This window comes from Ranitomeya imitator, chromosome 6 (assembly GCF_032444005.1).
Source record: "Ranitomeya imitator isolate aRanImi1 chromosome 6, aRanImi1.pri, whole genome shotgun sequence".
NCBI lineage: Eukaryota > Metazoa > Chordata > Amphibia > Anura > Dendrobatidae > Ranitomeya > Ranitomeya imitator.
Window position 1 is genome coordinate 249,276,839 of NC_091287.1, and position 26,028 is coordinate 249,302,866.

A 26,028-nucleotide genomic window follows, 5' to 3' on the forward strand; every position below is an offset into this window, starting at 1 on the left:
CCCTTACCCATCTTTTAGAGCAGAAAATAGTAGAAGACTCTTATTTTTAGAAGTCTTATAAAAAGTCTTATAAGAAGTCTTATTTTCGGAGAAACATGGTAATAAAGTCCTGTAATTACAGCTGCGTGAATCAAATAGTGTGTAGGGATGTACTGTGAATGGCGGTGTCAGGAGACACAAGAATAATGTGAGTTACCAGGCTTATAGAAATAGTGACCAATCTGCTGCTCAACAATGTGTCCTACATGGCAGACAATAATGGCTTCCAATTAGGACGTTGTTGAATTGGAAAGAAGGATGTGTATGCAGCGAAATCTGCTCAGCTGTGAAGGGAAAGCCTGCAGAAAGGTGCTACACATGAAGATCTAGGAACATCCGGGCACATTTACTAGTTCTTAGATTGCTGAAGACTACACTGTCTCCAAATTATCAATGTGCCTCATGCGGCGTGATGCATTTGGTGAATAATTGCACCAATAATTTGCTCCAGGACATATATTGTAGCAGTTCAAGCCATGCTTCCTTTCTTCTAAGTTATAACTCTTTTCTATGGCTCTTATCGAGTCAGTCAAAAAAATGATTAAAACAGTTAAAGATCAACTGCACGTTCTCAAATTTTTTTTAGCCCCTTTCTGCCATTGGCCATACTATCCCCGTATCCTGTCCATGTGACATGGGACTTAATTCCCATGGACGGGATAGTACGTTATATGTGATCAGCTGCGCTCGCGACCGGGTGTCAGCTGATTATCACAGCTGACATCCGGCACTATGTGCCAGGAGCGGTCACGGACCGCTCCCGACACATTAACTCCCGGAACACTGCGATCAAACATGATCGCAGTGTTCTGGTGGCATAAGGAAGCATCGTGCAGGGTGGGGGCTCCCTCTGTGCTTCCCTGAGACCTGCAGAACAATGCGTCTCCTCCTGTTTCCTCCATGCAGGCCCCCGGATCCAAGATGGCCGCTGGGGTCATTCCGGGTCCTGCAGGGAGGCGGCTTGCCAGTGCCTGCTGAGAGCAGGTGCCGTCAAGCCTTCTGCACTGCCTGTCAGTTCACTGATCTGACACAGTGCTCTGCAAAGTGTCAGATCAGCGATCTGACTTTATGCAGTGATGTCCCACCCTGGGACAATGTAAAAAAGTAAAAAAATATTACACTGTTTAAAAATATAAAAATATTTAAAAAAAATTCCTAAATAAAGAAAATTAAATAAAATAAATATTGTTCCAATAAATACATATCTTTATGTAAATAAAAAAAAAACAATAAAAGTACACATTTGGTATTGCCGCGTCCGAATCGACCCGACCTATAAAACTGTCCCACTAGTTAAGCCCTTCAGTGAATACCGTAAAAAAAAAGAGGCAAAAAACAATGCTTTATCATCATACCGCCGAACAAAAAGTGGAATAACACGCGATCAAAAAGACGGCTAGAAATAACCATGGTACCACTGAAAATGTCATCTTGTCCCGCAAAAACCGAGCCGCCATACAACGTCATCAGCGAAAAAATAAAAAAGTTATAGCCATCAGAATAAAGAGATGCAAAAATAATTATTTTTTATATAAAATAGTTTTTATTGTATAAAAGCACCAAAGATATAAATGAGGTATCGCTGTAATCGTACTGACCTGTACTGCTTTATCAATTTTACCACACGTGGGACGAAATAAACGCCCCCCCCCCCAAAAGAAATTCATGAATTGCTGGTTTTTGTTCATTCTGCCTAACAAAAATCAGAATAAAAAGCGATCAAAAAATTTCATGTGCCCGAAAATGGTACCAATAAAAACGTCAACTCGTCACGCAAAAAACAAGACCTCACATGACTCTGTGGACCAAAATATGGAAAAATTATAGCTCTCAAAATGTGGTGACGCAAAAACTATTTTTTGCAATAAAAAGCATCTTTTAGTGTGTGACAGCTGCCAAACATAAAAACCCACTATAAATAGTAAATCAAAGCCCCCTTTATCACCGCCTTAGTTATGGAAAAATAATAAAATAAAAAAATGTATTTATTTCCATTTTCCCCATTAGAGTTAGGGTTGGGGCTAAAGTTAGGGTTAGGGTTGGGGCTAAAGTTAGGGTTGGGGCTACAGTTAGGGTTAGGGTTGGGGCCAGAGTTGGGGTTAGGGTTTGGATTATGTTTACGGTTGGGTTAGGGGTGTGTCAGGGTTAGGGTTATGGTTAGGGGTGTGTTGGGGTTGGGATTAGGGTTAGGGTTGTGTTCAGGTTAGGGGTGTGGTTAGGGTTAGGGGTGTGTTGGGGTTAGGGATGTGGTTAGGGTTGGGATTAGGGTTAGAGGTGTGTTGGGGTTAGGGTTGGAGTTAGAATTCTGGAGTTTCCACTGTTTAGGCACATCAGGGGCTCATGACTTCCGATCTCAATTCCATCCAATTCTGCGTTGAAAAAATAAAACTGTGCTCCTTCCCTTCTGAGCTCTGCCTTGCGCCCAAACAGTGGTTCCCCCCCACATATGGGTTATCAGCGTACTCAGGACAAATTGGACAACAACTTTTGGGGTCCAATTTCTCCTGTTACCCTTGGGAAAATAAAAAATTTGGGGTGAAAAGATCATTTTTGCAAAAAAATTATTTTTTATTTTCACGGCTCTGTGTTATAAACTGTAGTGAAACACTTGGGGGTTCAAAGTTCTCACAATACATCCAGATAAGTTCCTTGGGGGGTCTAGTTTCCAATATGTTGTAACTTGTGGTGGATTTCTACTGTTCAGGTACATAAGGGGCTCTGCAAACACAAGGTGACGCCCGATGACCATTCCATCTAAGTCATTCCAAAACGGCGCTCCTTCCCTTCCAACATATGCCATGCGCCCAAACGGTGGTTCCCCCCCACATATGGGGTATCGGCGTACTGAGGACAAATTAGACAACAACATTTGGGGTCCAATTTCTCCTTTTACCCTTGGTAAAATAAAAATTTGGGGGCTAAAAAATAATTTTTGTGGAAAATTTTTTTTTTATTTTCACGGTTCTGCGTTATAAACTGTAGTGAAACACTTGGGGGTTCAAAGTTCTCACAACACATCTAGATAAGTTCCTTAGGGGGTCTACTTTCCAAAATAATGTCACTTGTGGGGGTTTCCACTGTTTAGGCACATCAGGGGCTCTCCAAACGCAACATGGCGTCCTATCTCAATTCCAGCCAATTTTGCATTGGAAAGTCAAACGGCACTCCTTCACTTCCGAGCTCTGCCATGCGCCCAAACAGTGGTTTACCCCCACATATGGGGTATCTGCGTACTCAGAACAAATTGTACAACAACTTTTGGGGTCCAATAAAACAAGTTGGATCTGAAGTAAATTTTTTGTGAAAAAAGTTAAATGTTCATTTTTTTTAACCCCTTCCCGACCTTTGACGCCACGTAGGCGTCATGAAAGTCGGTGCCAATCCGACCCATGACGCCTATGTGGCGTCATGGAAAGATCGCATCCCTGCAGATCAGGTGAAAGGGTTAACTCCAATTTCACCCGATCTGCAGGGACAGGGGGAGTGGTAGTTTAGCCCAGGGGGGGGTGCCTTCACCCCCTCGTGGCTACGATCGCTCTGATTGGCTGTTGAAAGTGAAACTGCCAATCAGAGCGATTTGTAATGTTTCACCTATTATAACGGGTGAAATATTACAATCCAGCCATGGCCGATGCTGCAATATCATCGGCCATGGCTGGAAATACTAATGTGCCCCCACCCCACCGGTCGCCCCCCCAGCCCCCCGATCTGGCCGGTACACTGCTCCGGCTCCCCTCCATCCAGTGCTCCGCTCCCCCCCGTGCTCTTGTCCGCTCCCCCCGTGCTCCAATCACCCCCCCGTGCTCCAATCACCCCCCCGTGCTCCGTTCCACCCCCCCGTGCTCCGTTCCAGCCCACCCGTGCTCCGTTCCACGCCCCCGTGCTCCGTTCCACACCTGCCACGCTCCGATTCCCCCCCCCGTGCGCCGAATCCCCCCCCCCGTGGTCCCCCCCCACCCCATCATACTTACCGATCCTGCCGGGGTCCCGTCCGTCTTCTCCCTGGGCGCCGCCATCTTCCAAAATGGCGGGCGCATGCGCAGTGCGCCCGCCGAATCTGCCGGCCGGCAGATTCGTTCCAAAGTGCATTTTGATCACTGAGATAGATTATATCTCAGTGATCAAAATAAAAAAAATAATAAATGACCCCCCCCTTTGTCACCCCCATAGGTAGGGACAATAAAAAAATAAAGAAATTTTTTTTTTTCCACTAATGTTAGAATAGGGTTAGGGGTAGGGTTAGGGCTAGGGTTAGGGTTAGGGGTAGGGTTAGGGTTAGGGTTTCGGTATGTGCACACGTATTCTGGTCCTCTGCGGATTTTTCCGCTGCAGATTTGATAAATCCGCAGTGCTAAACCGCTGTGGATTTATGGCGGATTTACCGCGTTTTTTTCTGCGCATTTCACTGCGGTTTTACAATTGCGATTTTCTATTTGAGCAGTTGTAAAACCGCTGCGGAATCCGCACAAAGAAGTGACATGCTGCGGAATGTAAACCGCTGCGTTTCCGTGCAGTTTTTCCACAGCATGTGTACAGCGATTTTTGTTTCCCATAGGTCTACATTGAACTGTAAACTCATGGGAAACTGCTTCGGATCTGCAGCGTTTTCCGCAGTGTGCACATACCTTTAGAATTAGGCTATGTGCACACGGTGCGGATTTGGCTGCGGATTGGCCGCTGCGGATTCGCAGCAGTATTCCATCAGTTTTACAGTACCATGTAAACATATGAAAAACCAAATCCGCTGTGCCCATGGTGCAGAAAATACCGCGCGGAAACGCTGCGTTGTATTTTCCGCAGCATGTCAATTCTTTGTGCGGATTCCGCGGCGTTTTACACCTGTTCCTCAATAGGAATCCGCAGGTGAAATCCGCACAAAAAACACCGGAAATCCGCGGAAAATCCGCAGGTAAAACGCAGTGCCTTTTACCCGCGGATTTTTCAAAAATGGTGCGGAAATATCTCACACGAATCCGCAACGTGGGCACATAGCCTTAGGGTTAGGGTTGGAATTAGGGTTGTGGTTAGGGTTATGATTAGGGTTATGGCTACAGTTGGGATTAGGGTTAGGGGTGTGTTGGGGTTAGTGTTGGAGGTAGAATTGAGGGGTTACCACTGTTTAGGCACATCAGGGGTCTCCAAACGCAACATGGCGCCACCATTGATTCCAGCCAATCTCGTATTCAAAAAGTCAAATGGTGCTCCCTCAATTCCGAGCCCCGACGTGTGCCCAAACAGTGGTTTACCCCCACATATGGGGTATCAGTGTACTCAGGATAAACTGCGCAACAATTACTGGGGTCCAATTTCTCCTGTTACACTTGTGAATCTAAAAAAATGCTTGCTAAAACATCATTTTTGAGGAAAGAAAAATGATTTTTTATTTTCACGGCTCTGCGTTGTAAACGTCTGTGAAGCACTTGGGGGTTCAAAGTGCTCACCACATATCTAGATAAGTTCCTTGGGGGGTCTTGTTTCTAAAATGTGGTCACTTGTGGGGGGTTTCTACTGTTTAGGCACACCAGGGGCTCTGCAAACGCAATGTGACGCCCGCAGACCATTCCATCAAAGTCTGCATTTCAAAACGTCACTACTTCACTTCCGAGCCCCAACGTGTGCCCAAACAGTGGTTTACCCCCACATATGGGGTATCACCGTACTCCGGAGAAACTGGACAACAAATATTGGGGTCAAATTTCTCCTGTTACCCTTGGGAAAATTAAAAAATTCTGGGCTAAATAATTATTTTTGAGGAAAGAAAACGTATTTATTATTTTCACGGCTCTGCATTATAAACTTCTATGAAGCACTTGGGGGTTCAAAGTGCTCACCACACATCTAGATAAGTTCCTTTGGGGGTCTAGTTTCCAAAATGGGGTCACTTGTTGGGGGTTTCTACTGTTAAGCCACATCAGGGGCTCTGCAAACGCAACGTGACGCCCACAGAGCATTCCATCAAAGTCTGCATTTCAAAACGTCACTACTTCACTTCCGAGCCCCGGCATGTGCCCAAACAGTGATTTACCCCCACATATGGGGTATCAGCGTACTCAGGAGAAACTGGACAACAACTTTTGGGGTCAAATTTCTCCTGTTACCCTTGGGAAAATAAAAAATTGCAGGCTAAAAGATCATTTTTGAGAAAATAATTTTTTTATTTTATTTTCATGGCTCTGCGTTATAAACTTCTGTGAAGCACTTGGGGGTTCAAAGTCCTCACCACACATCTAGATTAGTTCCTTTGGGGGTCTAGTTTCCAAAATGGGGTCATTTCTGGGGGATCTCCAATGTTTAGGCACACAGGGGCTCTCCAAACGTGACATGGTGTCCGCTAATGATTGGAGCTAATTTTTCATTTAAAAAGCCAAATGGCGTGCCATCCCTTCCGAGCCCTGCCGTGCGCCCAAACAGTGGTTTACCCCCACATATGGTGTATCAGCGTACTCAGGACAAACTGGACAACAATATTTGGGGTCCAATTTCTCCTATTATCCTTGGCAAAATAGGAAATTCCAGGCTAAAAAATCATTTTTGAGGAAAGAAAAATTATTTTTTATTTTCATGGCTCTGCGTTATAAACTTCTGTGAAGCACCTGGGGGTTTAAAGTGCTCAATATGTATCTAGATAAGTTCCTTGGGGGGTCTAGTTTCCAAAATGGGGTCACTTGTGGGGGAGTTCCAATGTTTAGGCACACAGGGGCTCTCCAAACGCGACATGGTGTCCGCTAACAATTGGAGCTAATTTTCCATTCAAAAAGTCAAATGGCGCGCCTTCCCTTCCGAGCCCTGCCGTGTGCCCAAACAGTGGTTTATCCCCACATATGAGGTATCGGCGTACTCGGGAGAAATTGCCCAACAAATTTTATGATCCATTTTATCCTACTGCCCATGTGAAAATGAAAAAATTGAGGCGAAAAGAATTTTTTTGTGAAAAAAAAAGTACTTTTTCATTTTTACAGATCAATTTGTGAAGCACCTGAGGGTTTAAAGTGCTCACTAGGCATCTAAATAAGTTCCTTGGGGGGTCTAGTTTCCAAAATGGGGTCACTTGTGGGGGAGCGCCAATGTTTAGGCACACAGGAGCTATCCAAACGCGACATGGTGTCCGCTAAAGAGTGGAACCAATTTTTGATTCAAAAAGTCAAAATGGCGCTCCTTCCCTTCCAAGCCCTGCCATGCGCCCAAACAGTGGTTTACCCCCACATATGAGGTATCAGCGTACTCAGGACAAATTGGACAACAACTTTCGTGGTTCAGTTTCTCCTTTTACCATTGGGCAAATAAAAAAATTGTTGCTAAAAGATAATTTTTGTGACTAAAAAGTTAAATGTTCATTTTTTCCTTCCATGTTGCTTCTGCTGCTGTGAAGCACCTGAAGGGTTAATAAACTTCTTGAATGTGGTTTTGAGTACCTTGAGGGGTGCAGTTTTTAGAATGGTGTCACTTTTGGGTATTTTCAGCCATATAGACCCCTCAAACTGACTTCAAATGTGAGGTGGTCCCTAAAAAAAATGGTTTTGTAAATTTCGTTGTAAAATTGACAAATCGCTGGTCAAATTTTAACCCTTATAACTTCCTAACAAAAAAAAAATTTTGTTTCCAAAATTGTGCTGATGTAAAGTAAACATGTGGGAAATGTTATTTATTAACTATTTTGTGTCACATATCTCTCTGGTTTAACAGAATAAAAATTCAAAATGTGAAAATTGCGAAATTTTCAAAATTTTCGCCAAATTTCCGTTTTTATCACAAATAAACGCAGAATTTATTGACCTAAATTTACCACTAACATGAAGCCCAATATGTCACGAAAAAACAATCTCAGAAACGCTAGGATCCGTTGAAGCGTTCCTGAGTTATTACCTCATAAAGGGACACTGGTCAGAATTGCAAAAAACGGCAAGGTCTTTAAGGTCAAAATAGGCTGGGTCATGAAGGGGTTAAATATTCCAAAAGTTCCGGTGAAGCACCTGAAGGGTTAAGAAATTTTTTAAATGTGGTTTTGAGCACCTTGAGGGGTGCAGTATTTCAAATGGTGTCACACTTGGGTATTTTATATCATATAGACCCCTCAAAGTGACTTCAAATGTGATGTGGTCCCTAAAAATAAAATGGTGTTGTAAAAATGAGAAATTGCTGGTCAACTTTTAACCCTTATAGCTCCCTAACAAAAAAAATTGGTTCCAAAATTGTGCTGATGTAAAGTAGACATGTGAATGTTACTTATTAAGTATTTTGTGTGACATATCTCTATGATTTAAAGGCATGAAAATTCAAAGTTGGAAAATTGCAACATTTTCAAAATTTTCGCCAAATTTCCATTTTTTTCACAAATAAACGCAAGTAATGTCGAGGAAATGTTACCACTAACATGAAGTACAATATGTCGTGAGAAAACAATATCAGATTCACCGGGATCCATGCAAGCGTTCCAGAGTTATAACCTCATAAAGGGACATGCAAACCACCCTTGGGTGTTAAGGGGTTAAAGATTTTCACCAACACACTTTTCAGTCAAAAAAACTTAGAAATGTTCAGCTCTGGAGGCAGGGGCCCCATTTGAACCTGTATTTACAGCAGAGTACGTATTCAATAGAAAGCATAGACTTCGTACTCTTCCCCTTGTATTGAATCTGTACTCAGTTCTTTGAGCAAACTCAGAAAGCAGCTGTGTGCTCCTGTCTCCTGCGCACTTCTTTGGGGTCTTTTGAGTAATTGATGGGGGTCTTAGACCCCAGACCCCAGCTGATTTTCATATATTTAAAGTACCTGCAGAATATAAAAGAAAATTGTTGAAAGTTGACTTCTTTATAAATGTGGTACAAGCCATGTCCACTGTTTTATGACACCAATTCTTGCATATTTAGCATAGTAAATATCCATCACTCCGCTTTAGGCTATGTGCACACTTTGCGGATTCCACTGCGGATTTTTCCGCAGCGGAATTCCAAAATCCGCAGTGAAAACCCGTTGCGGTTTTTACTGCGGATTTATCGCGGTTTTTACTGCGGTTTCTTATGCGGATTTTCATCTGCAGTTTCCTATTGGAGCAGGTGAAAATCCGCAGAGAAGAAGTGACATGCTGCGGAATGTAATCCGCAGCGTTTCCGCACGGTTTTTTCCGCAGCATGTGCACAGCGTTTTTTGTTTCCCATAGGTTTACATTGTACTGTAAACTCATGGGAAACTGCTGCGGATCCGCAGCGGTCAAATCCGCTGCGGATCCGCAGCAAAATCCGCAAAGTTTGAACATAGCCTTAGACTTTGTAAGCTTGGAAGCCTTGATGCTAGGGAGCACAGTGGTAATGTGTGGACACCTACTTCAGTGAGATAGTTGAAGAGTAAGGGTACATTTCCAAGATGAGTTTTTGATGCTGCTTATTTATTTTTATAAAAAACGCAGAATCTTACAGTTCCAGCAAAGTGGATGGGATTTCAAGAAATCTTATGCCCACTATTGTTCACGCTATATAAAGTGACCTGTGGTACACGTTTGAAAACCGCGATATTTCAATTTCTCTTACGACTATGCTGAGTTTTGTGTGCTGATTTTCCCCATAGACTTGCATTAGATGAGAAAAATCCACAGGTAATAAACACCTACCGTATATACTCGAGTATAAGCCGACCCCCCTAATTTTGCCACAAAAAACTGGGAAAACTTATTGACTTGAGTATAAGCCTAGGGTGGAAATGCAGCATTTACCGGTGAATTTCAAAAATAAAAATAGATCATTATTTCCCCATAGCTGTGCCACATAGTGTTCTGCACCGTTCATTATTTCCCCATAGCTGTGCCATATAGTGCTCTGCACCGTTCATTATTTCCCCATAGCTCTGCCATATAGTGCTCTGCGCCGTTCATTATTGCCCTACAGCTGTGCCCCATATAGTGCTCTGCACCGTTCATTATTGCCCTATAGCTGTGCCCCATATAGTGCTCTGTACCGTTCATATTGCCCCATAGCTGTGCCATATAGTGCTCTGCACCGTTCATTATTGCCTTATAGCTGTGCCATATAGTGCTCTGCACCGTTCATTATTGCCCTATAGCTGTGCCATATAGTGCTCTGCACTGTTCATTATTTCCCCATAGCTGTGCCATATAGTGCTCTGCACCGTTCATATTGCCCCATAGCTCTGCCATATAGTGTTCTGCACCGTTCATTATTGCCCCATAGCTGTGCCATATAGTGCTCTGCACCGTTCATTATTGCCCCATAACTGTGCCATATAGTGCTCTGCACCGTTCATATTTCCCCATAGCTGTGCCCCATATAGTGCTCTGCACCGTTCATATTTCCCCATAGCTGTGTCATATAGTGCTCTGCACCGTTCATATTTCCCCATAGCTGTGTCATATAGTGCTCTGCACCGTTCATTATTGCCCCATAGCTGTGCCATATAGTGCTGTGCACCGTTCATATTTCCCCATAGCTGTGCCCCATATAGTGCTCTGCACCGTTCATATTTCCCCATAGCTGTGCCATATAGTGCTCTGCACCGTTAATTCTTGCCCCATAGCTGTGCCATATAGTGCTCTGCACCATTCATTATTGTCCCATAGCCGTGCCATATAGTGCTCTGCACCATTCATATTTCCCCGTAGCTGTGCCATATAGTGCTCTGCACCGTTCATTATTGTCCCATAGCCGTGCCATATAGTGCTCTGCACCGTTCATATTTCCCCATAGCTGTGCCCCATATAGTGCTCTGCGCCGTTCATTATTGTCCCATAGCCGTGCCATATAGTGCTCTGCACCGTTCATATTTCCCCGCAGCTGTGCCATATAGTGCTCTGCACCGTTCATTATTGTCCCATAGCCGTGCCATATAGTGCTCTGCACCGTTCATATTTCCCCATAGCTGTGCCATATAGTGCTCTGCACCGTTCATTATTGTCCCATAGCCGTGCCATATAGTGCTCTGCACCGTTCATATTTCCCCATAGCTGTGCCATATAGTGCTCTGCACCGTTCATATTTCCCCATAGCTGCCATATAGTGCTCTGCACCGTTCATATTTCCCCATAGATGCTCCACATAAATCTGTGCCGCTGCTGCTGCTGCAATAATAATAAAAAAAAAAACACATACTCACCTCTCTTGCTTGCAGCTCCCAGCGTCCGGTCCCGGCGTCTCTCCGCACTGACTGATCAGGCAGAGGGCGCCGCGCCCACTATATGCGTCATCGCGCCCTCTGACCTGCACAGTCAGTGCGGAGCGGCGCCGGGAAGATGGAGCGGCGCCCGGCGGCTGGAACGGGGACAGGTGAATATGACATACTTACCTGGTCCCGGTGTCTGGCTCCATCTCCCGGACAGCTGGTCTTCGGTGCCGCAGCCTCTTCCTCTATCAGCGGTCACCGTTACCGCTGATTAGAGAAATGAATAGGCGGCTCCACCCCTATGGGAGGTGAAGCCGTCTATTCATTTCTCTAATGAGCGGTCCCACGTGACCGCTGAAGAGGGGAAGAACTGCAGCACCGAAGACCGTGGGATGGCAGCGGGAGCGCCAGGATCGCTGGAAGCAGGTAAGTATGCCTCAGCGCCCTCACCCCCTCACCCGCCGACCCTGCCACCCACCTTGACTTGAGTATAAGCCGAGAGGGGCACTTTCAGCCCAAAAATTTGGGCTGAAAATCTCGGCTTATACTCGAGTATATACGGTATGTGTTTTTAGTGCGTTTCTTTTGTGGAATTGCATTAAAAATGCTTATAATCCATGTAGCAATAAAGTGCTATAAAAACCATATACCGTATCAAAAACAGAGCAGTTTAATCTAAAACATGACATATCAAAAAGGGACAAAAACCACAGCGTTAAAAACTTACTTAAAAAAGCGCACTCAAAGGGGATGCAACCTCAGAAAGTCGCCCAATACTTATCGTGGGAACATGGACTAAGGAAGCCCATATAGTTAGATCAAAGTTGTATTAAATGGCCAATTTCACCCAGAACGAACGATCATCTGCTAGTTTGGTGAAACGTTCCTTTGGACGAACGACCAATCAATGATCATTCATAATCGTTGCAAAAAAAAAAAAAAAGGTTGGCATGTGTTTGGAGCCATCAGCGAGCAATTAATTTTCATCTAAGGCTACTTTCACACTAGCGTCGGACTCGGCCCGTCGCAGTGCGTCGGGCCGAGGTTCCGACGCTAGCAGTGAATGCGCCGCACAACGGAGGCAGCGGATGCATTTTTCCTGCGCATCTGCTGACCCATTGTAAGGTGCGGGGAGGTGGGGGCGGAGTTCCAGCCGCGCATGCACGGTCGGAAAAAGCGGTCTGTCGGCAGCAAAAAACGTTACACGTAACGTTTTTTGCTCCCGGCGGTTCGCCACAACACGGCGCAACCGTCGCAAGACGGTTCCGACGTGTTGCAGTGCGTCGCAATGCGTCGCTAATGTTAATCTATGGGGCAAAAACGCATCCTGCAAACAACTTTGCAGGATGCGTTTTTCCCATAAACGACGCATTGCGACGTATTGCAAAAAACGCCAGTGTGAAAGTAGCCTAATGTGCATGAGGGCTTGAACAACAACAATGCTGGAATCAACACGCGTTTTCTACCTTGGCTTATTCTGTATGTCTGCTGCTTAATATTTGAACGAATGAGTCATAAAGTTAGAAGCGTTGAAAATCACTATTAAGGAGCTTCAAATTAGTCATTAGAACTGTAAGACAAAGGGAGATTTCAGCCTCCACTCCCTACAAGTGATTTATTCTCCGCTAAGATCTTCCTTTTGTGGGGATGCAATGCTAATCAGTACAGGGCAGATGGCAATCAATATTGCAGCACATTAGAGCTGATTGCAACAGAAGTCCAACTGGCACTTCTTTATCTTATTTCTAAAACTTGTGCTGTGCCTGCTGTCTGAGCGCCATGGTGCTGATACACAGCACAGCACTGCTTCACTCCATTTCATTTTCCATGCGCTGCACCTTTCAGCGTGCTGTTTGTCCATGATCCTTTTTAAATTGCAGATCACTTTAAGCTGATTACTATATAATTTGCTCTAGAGTAGGCTGAGGTCTTAATATGGACAATATATTACCTTTCTCTGTTGACTCTGTGTATTTCATTTTTTTTTTTCCTTGTAGATGTTAGAAGCTATCCGTCTCAAGCCGGCAATAAAAATAGAGACAAAGCTATTGTGAAAAGGTGCCAACCAAAAAACATATACCGTATTTTTCGGATTATAAGACGCACTTTTGTTCCCCCAAATTTTAGGGGAAAGTGGGTGGTGCATCTTATAATCCGAATCTGTGTGCTGTGCTGTAGAGGGGGGGTGGGGGGGGTGGTGGTGGTGGCGGCTCTGAAGTAGTGTCAGGGGGCTGGAGTGGGCTGGCTGCAGAGACAGCAGGAGGTCCTGTGCTCCCACTCATTAGCCTCATGTAATATTCACTACACCCACTTTCCATCACCTCGGGGCTGAAGGCGTGTCGAGTTGCTTGACAGGGGAGCAGTGCATTCTGCAAGTGCCTGCACTCCCCCCCATGAATATGCCCCCCCGGTCACTCTATATGCCCCTTGCTGGCACACACATCGCCACCCCTCTCTCTATATTCCCCCTGCACACACATGGCCCCCCCAGTCACTACATGCCCCCCTGCAGGCACGCACATGATAAAATAACAAACACTTAACTCACCTTCTGATGATGGCTCTGTGCTCCCAGTTCTCCCGTGGCTCTTCCTGTGTGTGTCGACATCCGATCATGTGATCGGCACAGCACAGTGATGTCATCACTATGTGCCCAGGTCACATGATCTGATGACTGCGAAACAGGAAGTGCAACCGAGGAGCTGGGAGCATGGAGCCATCATCAGAAGGTGAGTTAAGTGTTTATTTTATCATGTGAGTGACTGGGGGGCCATGTGTGTGCCAGCAGGGGGGGCATATATAGAAAGGGGGGGCCATGTGCATGCCAGCAGGGGGCTTATAGTGACGGGGGGCCATATCCAGGATGAGATGGGGGGGGGCAGTGTGCCAGCAGCACAGGGGGGCAGTGTGCCAGCAGCACAGGGGGGCAGTGTGCCAGCAGCACATGGAGGGTAGTGTGCCAGCAGCAGCCCAGAGGGGCAGGTGTGCCTTCAGCACAGGACAGGGGGGGCAGGTGTGCCAGCAGCACAGGGGGGTCAGTTTGCCAGCAGCACGGGGGGGCAGTGGCCCGGGGGGGGAGTGTGTCAGCAGTGGCCCAGGGGGGCAAGTGTGCCAGCAGCACAGGGGGGCAGTGTGCCAGCAGCGGACTGGGGGGGCAGGTGTGCCTGCAGCACAGAGGGGTCAGTGTGCCAGCAGCACAAGGGGGGCAGTGTACCAGCAGCACAGGGGGGGCAGTGTGCCAGCAGCGGCCCGGGGGTGCAGGTGTGCCAGCAGCACAGGGGGGGAGTGTGTCAGCAGCGGCCCAGGGGGGCAGGTGTGCCAGCAGCGACCCGGGGGAGGGCAGGTGTGCCAGCAGCACAGGGGGTCAGTGTGCCAGCAGCGGCCCGGGGGGGGCAGGTGTGCCAGCAGCGGCCCACGGGGGCAGGTGTGCCAGCAGCACAGGGGGACAGTGTGCCAGCAGCACAGGGAGGCAGTGTGCCTGCAGCACAGGGGGGCAGTGTACCAGAGGCACACGGGTGGGGCAGTGTGCCAGCAGCGGCCCGGGGGGGGACAGGTGTGCCAGCAGCACGGGGGAGGGGGCAGTGTGCCAGCAGCACAGGGAGACCATGTGCCAGCAGCACAGGGGGGGCAGTGTGCCAGCAGCACAGGGGGGCCGTGTGCCAGCAGCACAGGGAGGCATTTTGTCAGCAGCTCAGGGGGGCAATGTGCCAGCACCACAGGGGGGCAGTGTGCCAGCAGCACGGGGGCAATGTGCCAGCAGCACAAGGGGGAAATGTGCCAGTATGCCAGGAGCACGGGGGGCAATGTGACAGCATCACAAGGAGGAAATGTGCAAGTGTGCCAGCAGCACGGGGGGGGGGGGGGGGAGCTTTAGGCATATGCCAGATTGGGGGTTATATAGATTCCAGGATGAGGGACATATATATGATTTGTAAGACGGACACTGGCATTATAAAACACCCCCATTTAACATTAAATTATTTTTTTCTCTTTTTCTTCACCAAATTTAGGGGTGCGTCTTATAATCAGGTGCGTCTTATAAAGCGAAAAATACGGTAACTCGAAAAACTATAAGGTTGCACCTTGAAATACTGTAAAACTTTGAAACTGCATAACGGCCATAGAAAATGGGCAAAAGGAAAAAATAATGTATATATGAAATATTAATCTGCAAAATTGCTATGAAAAATTAGAGTTAAAAAGAAGGTACTTGGCGCATAGATACACGTGGTCAAAATTGTACCCTTCGCTTAATGACAGAAAAACCCACATTGGTCACAGAAATAACTTGAATTTGACAAAAGTTATAATAAATAAAATAATCTATGAAAATGAACAAATGAAAGTCAGACACTTCTTTTCAACCATGCTTCCACAGAATTTAACAAATATAAAACTTATGAAATAGGCCTGTACAGAAATGAAGGTACCTTTAACTTAATATTTTGTTGCATGACCTTTTGAGGCAATCACTGCAAACGATTCCTGTAACGGTCAATGAGACTTCTGCACCTCTCGACAGGTATTTTGGCCCACTCCTCAAGAGCAAACTGCTCCAGTTGTCTCGTGTTTGAAGGCTGCCTTTTCCAGACCGCATGTTTCAGCTCTTTCCAAAGATGCTCATTAGGATTTATGTTAGGACTCATAGAAGGTCACTTCAGAATAGTCCAATGTTTTCCTCTTAGCCATTCTTGGGTGTTTTTAGCTGTGTGTTTTGGGTCATTATCCTGTTGCAAGACCCATGACCTGTGACTGAGACAAAGCTTTCTGATGGTGGGTAGCCCATTTCTCTTTAGAATCCCTTGATAGTCTTGAGATTTCATTGTGCCCTGCACAGATTCTAGACACCCTGTGCCAGATGCAGCAAAGCAACCCCAGAACATAAAAGAGCCTCCTCTATGTTTCACAGTGGGGACAGTGTTATTTTTGTCTCATCTGTCCATAAGACATTCTCCCAGAAGCTTTGTGGCTTGCCATCATGTAGTTTGGCAAATTCCAGTCCGGCTTTTTAATGATTTTTTTCAATAATGGTGTCCTACTTGGTCATCTCCCATGAAGTCCACTTTAGCTCATACAACGATGGATGGTGCGATCTGGCACTGATGTTCCTTGAGCTTGAAGTTCACCTGTAATCTGTTTAGAAGTTTTTCTGGGCTCTTTTGTTACCATTTGTATTATCTGTCTCTTTGATTTGTCATCAATTTTCCTCCTGCGGCCACATCCAGGGAGGTTGGCTACAGTACCATGGATCTTAAATTTCTGAATAATATGTGCAACTGTAGTCACAGGAACATCAAGCTGCTTGGAGATGGTCTTATACGATTTACCTTTAACATGTTAATTAGTGTACACGCTGTGATTTAACATGTCCCCTTTGTCACGTTATTTACAGGGGCACCATCATTTCTGTCCAGGCCTATTTCATGAGTTTTATTTTTTTTTATTCTGTGGAAGCATGGTTGACAAGCAGTGTCTGACCTTCATTTATTCATTTTCATAGATTTTTTTATAATTACTTTTGTCAAATTCAAGTTATTTCTCTCACCATTGTGGGTTTTTTTGTCATTAAGCGAGGGGTACCAACAATTTTGACCATGTGTGTATATGTGAGCCCAACTACCACGTCAAGGCATCCTTCAAAGCTGGGTCCTATTCCTGATATGTCCCCTCTCCTGGCACCTGTTCACACTAGCTTAGATGTGCTGGTCCTTTTTCTCTTTGTATCAAACCCTTTTTGGACATGTGTACTCCTGCTTCTATTAGCCACAGGTGATTTTTAAGTAGTTAGCTGGTCCTTTCCTGCCCCTTAACTTGTAGGCTTTTTTTTTTTTTACCCAGGAGAGGTGACATATTAGGACAGGGACCCAGACGCCATGACGTTGGCTGTTGGGCTCACATACATTAGCCAATCTATGCGCTAAGTACCTTCTTTTTTACTGTAATTATTCAAGCAATTTTGCAGATTAGTATTTCATATATACAGTGTACAGCGTTTTTTCCTTTTTCCCATTTTCTTTGGCAGTAATGCAGAAATTTTCTTTTTGTAATTCATGTTGCAACATTATAGTTTTTCAAGTTAAGCCGGAAATACAAATTGGATGGCTGTTGGATGAGCAACAGCTGGCACTCTCATACACAGGAGCACTCGTTCAGCTGAGCGCTCCTCTGTTCTCTAAGAGAAATCCGCTGGCTGACATGTCTCCAGAGGAACAATGCCCGAAATCGGACATGCCCAATCGACACTTGCCCTGGCAATCAGTTGGCCAGCACCTCCATGCACATTAGATCGTCAGCCAGAACTTTCGATGTCGGTGGGTTCGACTAACATTAATCTAATCTGTATAGGGGCTTTAAAGTTGCATTCACCATCCGTGTTAAGTGTCAGTGTGCTGCCTGATATTTTTATTTTTTTTAAAATCTGAGCACACAGACCCACTGAGTACATCCTATTCGGATCCTCTAAATCAATGTAAATAGGACTGAATCTGAGTTTCACAGATCTAATTATTGGATTGATCTTTTTAACGCAATTAATCCATGCAACTAAATAGGTTCTTGTAGTGTTTGAGAAAAAAATCTGGCAGCACTCGGACATTTCACACAGGCTTGCTTGGACTGGTCGACAGAAGAACAGGAGAATTCTCCGGTGGGCCCCGTGTAAGAGCCAGGTACCACCCCCTTACATGAGCAGTACTTGGCACAATATACATGAATCACTATGTACAGACAAAGGCGGTATCTTATTCATTTATCAGTCTATCCAGTTCATTGTTCTATACATTTGTGAATGAGGACAATGTCACATTTGTATGTAGCTGAATAGTGGGATCCTGGAGTTGGTTATTGGTGCACCTTAATACAGTTAAAGGGGTTTTTCACGTCTGGAGACAAATTATTTACCGTACTTATTTTCTCTTAAATGCATGTATTTGGGGCTAAAAATTATTTTTGAAATCATGTTTCATTAAAAATATTGCACTGTTTGGCTTTTTCAGGTTTTTTTTTCCCCACGTACGTTTAATTTTGATGTGCTCTGTGGTCATAAATCAGCTGAGAGATACTAAAAAAAGAGAGATGACGGTTACAAATACTTCCATTGGTCAGGCCACTATCGGTGAGTGCAACATGGGGACAGCAGAACGCAACTGATGCAATATTTTTATTAAAACCCAATTACAAAAATGAGTCTTGGCTAAAAAATACATTTAAGTAAGAAAAAATATTGTACCCAAGGTGGACAATCCTTTCAATTGAATTCCACTGAGAAGTATCCCTCCTATTTGATTATGTATATGTGTGTGCCATTAATATGCATCTATTGTTTTCTGAATACTTTTTAGGAGGAGTGGATTCCTATGGTTGTCATCTCTGGACATTTCAACAGTGTTCAGGGTCTCCGATGGGATCCCGATGGAGAATTTATAATAACAGTAGGTGCTGACCAAACTACCAGACTCTTTGCTCCTTGGAAAAGAAGTGACCAAGCAGAGGTATTTCATTATTTTAATTGAAGAAGTTTTCTAAAATTCTAATTTGTGTGTTATTTATTGGCAGACTATCTTCTGACTTTTGGTGTTTTTTTTTTTGTAAGAAATTAGTGTTTTAACTTCAAGAAACAAAGAAAGGGTTAATAAACTTCTTGAATGTGGTTTTCAGAACTTTGATGGGTGTGCACTGTTTAGAATGGTGTCACTTTTGGGTATTTTCTGTCACATAGGCCCCTCAAAGTCACTTCAAATCTGATTTGGTCCCTGAAAAAATTGGTTGTGTAAATTTTATTGGAAAAATGAGAAATTGCTGATCAAGTTTTAAGCCTTCGAACTTTCTAACAAAAAAAAAAATTGTTTCAAAAATGATGCAGATGTAAAGTAGACATGTGGGAAATCTTATTTCCTAACTATTTTGTGGCATAAATCGTCCGGTTTAGGGTTAAAGTTAGAAAATCTCAAAATTTCGATATTTTCATAAATAAACACAACATATCGACTAAAATGTACCCCTAACATGAAGTACAATGTGTCACGAGAGTCTCAGAATCAGTGGTATCCATTGAAAAATATTTAGAATTGAGAGTCCTCAGTGGTTGATTTTGCACTTTGAATTAACCCTTTTTTGCCACTAGACGGCAGTGTAATAAAAATATATATGACCATCTAATGTAGTTTTAAGCAGATTTTGTATAAATGATGCGGTACAATTATAAAGACATATAAATACACGCTCTTCTTCCTAATCCATGAGGGTAAACATTATGTAAAGTTCCACTTCTTACCTAAATGTACCGTGTGTTGTCCAATCATGCACTACCTTATAACTTCTATGTTTTAACTAATTAGTGTTGTGTTTAATAAAGATTTGTCCATTATTATCTTAATAGAGGTCTCCAGTTTTTGATAGGATGACACTTAAAGTGACAGTAGTCAGAATTGAAAAAATTGACCTGATCAGGAAGGTGAAAGCAGGCTCAGGAGTGAAGGGGTTAAAGCTTCCCTGGTCTTGTGAAGAGGAGGGGTCATTATTATCACTCATTTAAATGCGCTAAGGTAGAATAGGGATTATAGGGACGGCTCTGCTACACAGACGCATATACATACAGACACCGATCTGCTACATGCAAACCTAGACACACACACAGCACTGCTACACATGCACATATAGTCACATTTACACACACTCTATACACCATCCTCCAGTTCCTTCCAGGCTGAAAGGTGATGAAATGAGTCCGGTGGAAGGCCTTTCTGCTGGTCAGGATGTGCAGCCTCCGTGTAGGTCCTGGTGGCCTCCTTTTCCGATAGATCAGTGTGGGGCAGGAGGATTGTGGTTGGGAAGGACGCATTCTCCTACATCATAGGAAGTTGCCTTAGTCCAGACTATAAGACACACACTTTTTTAGTAAGTGTCCTTGATCTCTATATATTTCTTATAATCTGGTTGCTCTGTGCTGATAGTGAAAGCCAATAATATTACTTCTTATTTATGATGAGACGTCTCTGGTGTTCCTTATTGCACATGTACTGTGACATCATTGCTTGTAGAAAATTGAGTGTATATTTCAAATTCCCCTAAAAGGATTAACTACACAGCTTGATGATGTATCTTTTAATATTGATGGATGGACATGAGGCAAGTGCACAGAAGCGTTCTATTGCATTTACAGTTACCGTAACTCGATTATAAAATCACATCCTGTGCTTGTTTGGTGTGTTAAATGTATTGTCGTCTTACAGATTGTTCCATCCCAGGCTTCTTCATAGCAGGGTCAGCTTTATCTTTATGTAGACCTCATAGATTCCAAAAAAACGAGACTGTATGGCTTTCCAAGAATCATTGGTCACGGTCGCCAGCAGCTGCCGACGTTCCCATTTATGGAGAGAATGACAGAGAGATTTAGAATTCACCTCCTGCGATTAGACATGCTCTGTGTCATGGTGAAATATTGCTCGTTATCTTATCACTAGCGAAAACTGAAACAGGACTGAGTTGGAACCTTTATCTGCCGACACTTTATCTGCTCATTATGCTCCTGGCTTCAGTTTTTTGACTTGGGAATAAGCTACTTCTTGTCAGCCATAGAAGCTTAAAATCTCCGTCCTCAAGTATGTAAGACTATTCCTTTCTTTCCATCAGCCTAAGCTAGTCACACGTGGGATAGCTGTAGGCTGAATGCTTCTTCATATTACTCTGATACCTCACAGCCTCCACTTTAAAGAAGCACCCCTCCTCCCATCAAAATTTGTATCCTCTTAATACATTGCAGTCATCATATTATACAGCACTGTGTACTTACAATTGCTCATTTTGCCCTTCTATCTTGCCAATTCTTCTCTTTTCCATTAGGTCTATGACATCACATGATTATAAATTGACTAGCTGAATCCTTTTAAGCTCTATGTAGAAACAGGTCAATTTTCCCTGCATGAGTCATAAGTTACTGCAAGAATCTATGTTCCTGGGGGGCGGGGAACGGAGCAGCGGGATCAGAAGTTTAAGAAGGGAATGAGTCATACAGGGACAAGAGACTTCCTGTTTCTATAAAGAGCAAAGAGAAGAATTAGCTGGGTAGAAAGGCAAAGTGAGCAATTGTAAGTGCACAGTGCTATATAATATGATGACTGCAATATATTAAGAGGATAAGAACTTTGTTGGGAGGAGGAGTGCCTCTTTAACATTGTTGGCTAAAGTTCATGTCTATTCCACTACTGGAGCTTCAGGTAGACCCCTATCTCATGGTATGTTGAAAACTAATGTGCCCACTAATTTTTTTAATCCCCCCAGACAGCAGTTCTGGGAATGGGCTTTCATTGTCTATTGAACAGCTAATACCTTTTACAATGAATGGAGCACCATCACTTCATTCAAAGAAGTGTACAAGCGTATATTCTTTGGATAGCTCTTAAATTCTAACACCTTTCCCAGTACTTCAGGTTTAGGAAGAAGTACCGGCAAAATGAGTGTTTCTTCATGGTAGTTGTGCAGGAATAGGAGCTGTGCCCTGCATTATCACTGACAAGCAGCAACAACCAAAGTTGGCTTCTAACCCTCGAGATGTCAACAGTGGTTGCACATCTACATAATTATGAGGGAAAGGGGGCTCCTTCTTTCACCCCTTCTGATCCTAAGAATACAATTGTCTCCTCAAACTTTCACTCAACCAGCAAAAACAATATCCATCTTAGATGTATCTTCTGTCAACAGAAAACATTGGGGGTTTCTGCTTTATTGGTAGATCCTGAAAATGCTTGTTGGGTCACTCCACCAGTAAATGAATCCTCTGATCGATTTTGATTGCTTCTTAGAATAATTTTTTGCAGTATTGCTGTGACCAAAATATTGCAGTTTTGCCATTTTGAATTTTTTTCCAATTGGGTTAATCACTTTTATATTATTTTCATTCATCAGACTTTTCTAGATGCAACGATACCACGTGTATTTATATTTTTTTATTATCTTTATTTTTAATGTGGGGGCAAAGGGGTGATTTGAACTTTTATGTGTTTTTTTTCTCCACATTTTTTAAAAAATTTCTTTTTTTTATCTTCTCACTTTATTAGTCCCCTCAGGGGGCTTGATCTTGCAATTGTCTGATCGCTTGTACTATATACACCAATACCACAGTATTGCTGGATGTAGTAAAAATCACAGTTTGCCGCAGGCCGAAGTTTCAAGGGAGATCCGTAATGACAGGCATGGAGGTCTGCGACAGACAGATGTCATAGCAACCCATCATCGCATCACTTGAGTGCAAAAAGTCGCAGAATTTTAGCGCAGCTAAAAGTTGTGCCCAAATTTTGCAACTTTTCAAAGCTTTTTATGCCAGAATAGCGGTGTAAAAGCTTTGATGAATCTGGCCCATAGAGTATATACAGGTGTAAATGATCAAGTGTAGAGCAAGCAATAAAGGGAATAAAATGTTTTAAAAAAATAATAATAATTTCTCCTTTTCCCAGTTTAAAAATAAACAAAAAACAATATATTTGCTATCGCTGTGTGCGTAAAAGCCAGATCAATTAAAATCTAAACTTTTTACCTTTTCCATTAAATGCTATACAGCAAAATAAAAGCAACACACCAGAATTGCCATTTCTAGTCGATGCAATAAGAAAGCAATCTAAGCATGGCAGTGTGTACTGCAAAGTGCTCACAATAAAATAATCAGCTCGCCATGCGGAAACTCGTCCTCCTACATCTCATAACATTACAGGTCTGAGAAAATGGGGGCTCGTTTCTTTGGGTTCACCTTCCCCTAATACAAAGTACCATTTTGTATTCACAATTTGCTGAATAACCGTTCCATTCAGAAGGTCTGTGAGACGGAAAGCCTTGTTGCTAAGCAACATTACAGCGTGAGGAGCTAGTCTTAAATGGATGCAGTGTAATGACATGACGTCTTTTTCTTTGCAGGGCCACCTAGATGCATCTGCAGTGTCAAATACTGTTTCTTTCATTGTGACCTGGTAGCTGTAACCTGTTTGTAGAGAATCTGTCCCAAGGTTTTTTTGTAGGGGCAGAGAACCTGATTTCAGCGATGTATCACTTGGCTGCAAGCTGTTGTTTTGATAAAATCACTGTTTTACCAGTTCTCTGTATGCTGACCTCAGAATAACCATTCCCCCCCCCCACCAGTGAGTGTCAGTTTTCTGTGTGCGCTGTGCATAGGCAGAAAACTGACAATCCTTATTGATGCAGGATTCTACAGAGTCCATCATTGTGGAAAACTACATGGCAACAGATTTACTAGTCCCGCTGATTAAAAAATTGTCCTCTTCAAAACAAGCAACCCAGTAAGTGACACATTGCTGGAATCGGGGTCTCTGTCTCTACCGTGTGTTTCTCTCAGATTAGGTGCAAACACCTGGTGACATATTCCCTTTTGACAGGCCAATTTTTTTCCACAGCTGGCAGATTCTCCTGTAAATCCTCTTAAAATCATAAGCTCTCATTGGTGAAGTTCTCACTGGTGAAAGCACAGTAAGATGTCTCCATGTGGCTCTCTGTACCACCAACCACCTCAACAATACATGTGCTGGGATCGGCCACATATTTTTTCCTAATGGTTTTTCTTCTAGAAAAAGTACATGTGAGACGGTGCTCAAGGTGTCAAGCTCCAGTCCACTTACCCCACAATAAATCTAAAGATGGGGAAACCACAGCCCCCCATGCAAATATTGAAGCTAATATTCATCAGTGTTGAGTGTTTTCTCAAGCTTGAGGAATACCCGTCTGTAGTCGAAATATTGCTGTTTTTAACTGTTTTTGATTAATAAAGAAGATCGTTTTTAATTTGCTATATTTACTGGAGTGTTGTAGTCTCCCCATTTTTGGATTTATTGTGGGGCAAGTGGAGTAGAGCTGAACACCTTCAACTCCAACTTGGATGTATTACTACTTGGATAAAACCTTTGTTGCAGTGCAACTTTTTTCTGATTTTTGATATTTCTATGAATCCGTTAGGGAGAAAAAATACTATAACTAATCCTTAAAGGGAACCTATCAGGTGATTCACGTCACCCACAGTTACCATGAATCCGAGACCAACTCCATCAATACAAATATCTGTTTTAATGTGAAACGCTGCGAGTTTTCAGAGAAAATCTAGTTGAAAATTGGAGTCATGAATAAGTTGATGGGATACACCAGTTGTGTAAGCAGGGCCCATCAAATTCTGAAAACCTAAAGAGATGAACTGGAATGCAAGTTCTTGTGCAAGCAGCGTGTAAACACATGTTCACACTGGCCTCTAAAAAGACAACAACAATAAGGAAATACCCTGCAGTAAATAAATATTCAGCAATAGTGCATGAAAGTAATATAGGGTGGTTGGTTAACGTAATTTTGATTAGAAAAATGCAAGTGCCATCCACCACATCATGGTGACCCTAATCGGGACGGTCCTAACCTCTAATATTCAAACTTTACCATTTGTCAAATGATGTTCGTGTGGATAAGAGCAGATAAGGACTGAAACCCGGCTAGTGGACACACAGCCCTATGGAATTACATGAATATAATGTCTAGTTCAAGAAAAGGCAGGCCACACCTTTATATGCACAGAGTGCAAACAGAGAGAAAACCTGAAGAGATGAACTGGAATGTTAGTTGTCATAAATAGAGAAAAAAATGAAGAGACTGGATCAAAAGTAAATGTAACCATAAAATCAATCTATTTATTAGTTTACAACAAGATAAAAACAGCATAACATAACACAAATAATAAAGTGAGAAACAGTCACATGAACGGAGTCGTCACAGAGCCAGAGACTGAAATGACCTCCCCCTAGTGAAGTATCTACCAATCAAGGCACGGCTAACCTAACTGCATATGCACGGCATGCTATAGGAGAACATCACAGATCTAATACCATAAATAGTTACATCTAATATATAAGTAGTCTAAACCTTGCCAAGTGTAAACGCTCATACTAAATCAATCAGGTGCCGGTTAAATAGCAAGGGCTACACATGCGATAAAAATAAAAGCGGTTATAGTACCTGCAGTCATGTTGACAGCCGCAAGAGAGGGGGGTCACACAGCCGGGAATTTAGGTAGATATGTCCACTATATAAAGACCGAGGCAGCACTCAGACTCCACCTCCTGACGAAGCCGGTTGTCCGGCGAAACGCGCGTCGAGGTGCGCTCTAGGCTGTGTGACCCCCCTCTCTTGCGGCTGATCAACATGACTGCAGGTACTACAACCGCTTTTATTTTTATCGCATGTGTAGCCCTTGCTATTTAACCGGCACCTGATTGATTTAGTATGAGCGTTTACACTTAGCAAGGTTTAGACTACTTATATATTAGATGTAACTATTTATGGTATTAGATCTGTGATGTTCTCTTATAGCATGCCGTGCATATGCAGTTAGGTTAGCCGTGCCTTGATTGGTAGATACTTCACTAGGGGGAGGTCATTTCAGTCTCTGGCTCTGTGACGACTCCGTTCATGTGACTGTTTCTCACTTTATTATTTGTGTTATGTTATGCTGTTTTTATCTTGTTGTAATAAATAGATTGATTTTATGGTTACATTTACTTTTGATCCAGTCTCTTCATTTTTTTCTCTATTTATGCCCATTATATACTGATGGAGGGGTCTTACTAATATTATGAAGATATTTGTATGTATTATCTGGAATGTTAGTTGTGCATGCAGCGTGTAAGCAAAGCGCATGTACACTTGACAAATCGTAAAGTTTTAATATTAGAGGTTAGGCCCATCTTGAATATGGTCACCATGATGTGGTTGGATGGCTTTTGCATTTTTTTAATCAAAATTATGTTATCAAAGCAGGCTATATTAATTTCATGCACTGTTGCTTTTTATTTATTTACTGCAGGGTATTTTCTTATTATGTTTTTATCTTAGTTTTTTTTGTCTTAT

At 43.3% G+C, this 26,028-nt stretch overlaps 1 protein-coding gene across 1 annotated transcript in view; it reads left to right on the top strand.

Moving 5' to 3' along the window:
* Positions 1-26,028, top strand: part of ELP2 (elongator acetyltransferase complex subunit 2) — a 196,298-nt gene that overhangs the window by 123,187 nt on the left and 47,083 nt on the right. The window contains exon 12 of the mRNA XM_069730578.1: positions 18,486-18,635. Coding sequence (XP_069586679.1) covers positions 18,486-18,635 — 150 coding nt within the window. The remainder of the gene's footprint in view (positions 1-18,485; positions 18,636-26,028) is intronic.